The sequence below is a fragment of the Tiliqua scincoides genome, chromosome 2 (assembly GCF_035046505.1).
Source record: "Tiliqua scincoides isolate rTilSci1 chromosome 2, rTilSci1.hap2, whole genome shotgun sequence".
In the NCBI taxonomy this organism is placed as follows: Eukaryota; Metazoa; Chordata; class Lepidosauria; order Squamata; family Scincidae; genus Tiliqua; species Tiliqua scincoides.
Window position 1 is genome coordinate 118,695,659 of NC_089822.1, and position 2,072 is coordinate 118,697,730.

The 2,072-nt window shown below is 43.7% G+C and overlaps 1 protein-coding gene across 1 annotated transcript; it reads left to right on the forward strand.

The window, feature by feature from the left end:
• The first annotated feature begins 612 nt into the window (after positions 1 to 612).
• LOC136638696 (olfactory receptor 1Q1-like) lies at positions 613 to 1,548 on the forward strand. The gene has a single exon (XM_066612731.1). It carries the CDS (start codon positions 613 to 615, stop codon positions 1,546 to 1,548), a length of 936 nt encoding a protein of 311 aa, XP_066468828.1.
• The last annotated feature ends 524 nt before the right edge of the window (positions 1,549 to 2,072 follow it).

Genomic DNA, 2,072 nt, shown 5'->3' on the forward strand with positions numbered 1-2,072 from the left:
GCATTGTCAATCCTATGTTTACTTGCAGGGGTTAGAATTGCATGTGCAAAGTAGCTGAAAGATTCCATGACTCCTACAAAATCTGAATGGTTAAGGAAAATTTGGATCAGATTTATTAAATTAACAGCTTATCTAACATCTAATCATGAATCCCTATAAACCTCCAATCTTGGAGAATAGCAATTCAGCATAATTTTTACCAGAGGGGGCCCAATCTTTCAATTTTAGGGCTCCTGGATATTTAGATATAAAGCAGCACATTTAGATATTAGATATTTTTAATTGACTATTTGTACTCTGTCAGTAAGAAAAACTTATTATTTCAAGCAAGAATTCTTGATGTTATTTCATATGTATTATATAGGTAGACCAGGAATGGCCAACCTTTCGTTCAACTTGAGGGCTCCCTAAAGTTAGCATACCATTTAATTGCTAGGACTTTAGCTGTGCAATCCTGTGCATGTCTAGTCAGAAGTAACCCCCACTGAATTGAATGGGATTTACTTCTGGATAAGTGTGGATAGGTTTGTAACCTAAAAAACTTAATCATGGTATGGTTGACCACATTGTCTCACTCTCCCCATTTTGCCTCACTACAGATCTTGTAAAAGGATGGAGAAGGGCAATATCACCACTGTTTTTGAATTCGTCCTCCTTGACATCTCAAGCCAGCAGGATGGACATGTGTTATTCGTCGTTTTCCTGATCATGTACCTCATTACAGTGCTGGGAAATCTTACCATCATCATGGCCATAAGGCTGAATAGCCATCTCCTCCGTACCCCCATGTATTTCTTCCTCAGTAACCTCTCTTTGGTGGACATTTGCTTCACAACAGCCACTGTGCCCAAGATGTTAGCCAATACACTCTCTAGTGTAAGTAAGATCTCCTATGGTGGCTGCTTGGCACAGATGTTCTTCTTTATTGTCTTTGGCATGACCGATAACCTTATGTTGGCAACCATGGCACTGGATCGGTACATGGCCATCTGTCACCCACTACACTATGCCACACTGATGAGCAACCGAGTCTGTAAGCTGTTGGTAGCTGCCTGCTGGTTGGTCTCTCACCTTCACTCTCTCCTGCACACTCTCCTGATGTCTCGCCTCTCTTTCTTTGGCTCCAATCATATACCCCACTTTTTTTGCGATGTCTTTCCATTGCTCAAGATCTCTTCTTCCACAACACACCTGAACACTCTGGCAGTTCACACAGAAGGTGCCCTGATTGTCAATGGAGCACTAGCATTCATTGCCTTCTCCTATGCACGCATCCTGATGGCTGTGCTCAGGATTCCATCCATAGAAGGCAAGCGGAAGGCTTTCTCCACCTGTGGATCCCACCTGACCATGGTGGCCATGTTCTATGGCACTGTCATTTGGGTCTACTTCCAGCCCTCATCCAATTTCTCACCTGATAATGACGCATTTGCTGCCATCATGTACACAATGGTCACTCCCATGCTCAACCCCTTCATCTACACTCTGAGGAATGACAAAATGAAAGAGGCCCTGAGGAAGATTTTCAGCAGGAAGTTAAACTACTAAATTCCCAAAAATCATAGACCCAAATTTTGTGAACATCCAGGATAGAAGGAGATGGTTTCTTTCTAGCTTGAGGTGGTTTAGATATACAGTATAATAATAATTGCACTTTGGTAATGGAGATATCTGTCTGGAGAAGACAAAGAGAGAAGGAGGGAGAGGGAGCTTTTAAATGGCTGGATGCCAGAGTTCTTAAGTGCCAAATTTCACATCTGTCCTGTTAGGATTGCTGTCTTTTAGCCAAACACAGTATGGACTGTGCTACCCTTCAGTTGATCAGCATGGCATACATTTGTCCACTGTAACAATCAGAATGGCCTGAGGATTTATCTGCCCAGCAACCCACAGCCATCCTGGGACATCTCAAGGTCTCATATTAGAGAACAATATTTGACAGCATAATCCTATCCCCAATGGTGGCATCCAGCGGCACCGCCAAGGCTGCCAGAGTTCTCCTCCAGGGAAGGGGACTTTTGTCCCCTTTCCCTGGGGAAAGCCCCAGGCCCTGCAGTGGGGCTTCAAGTCTG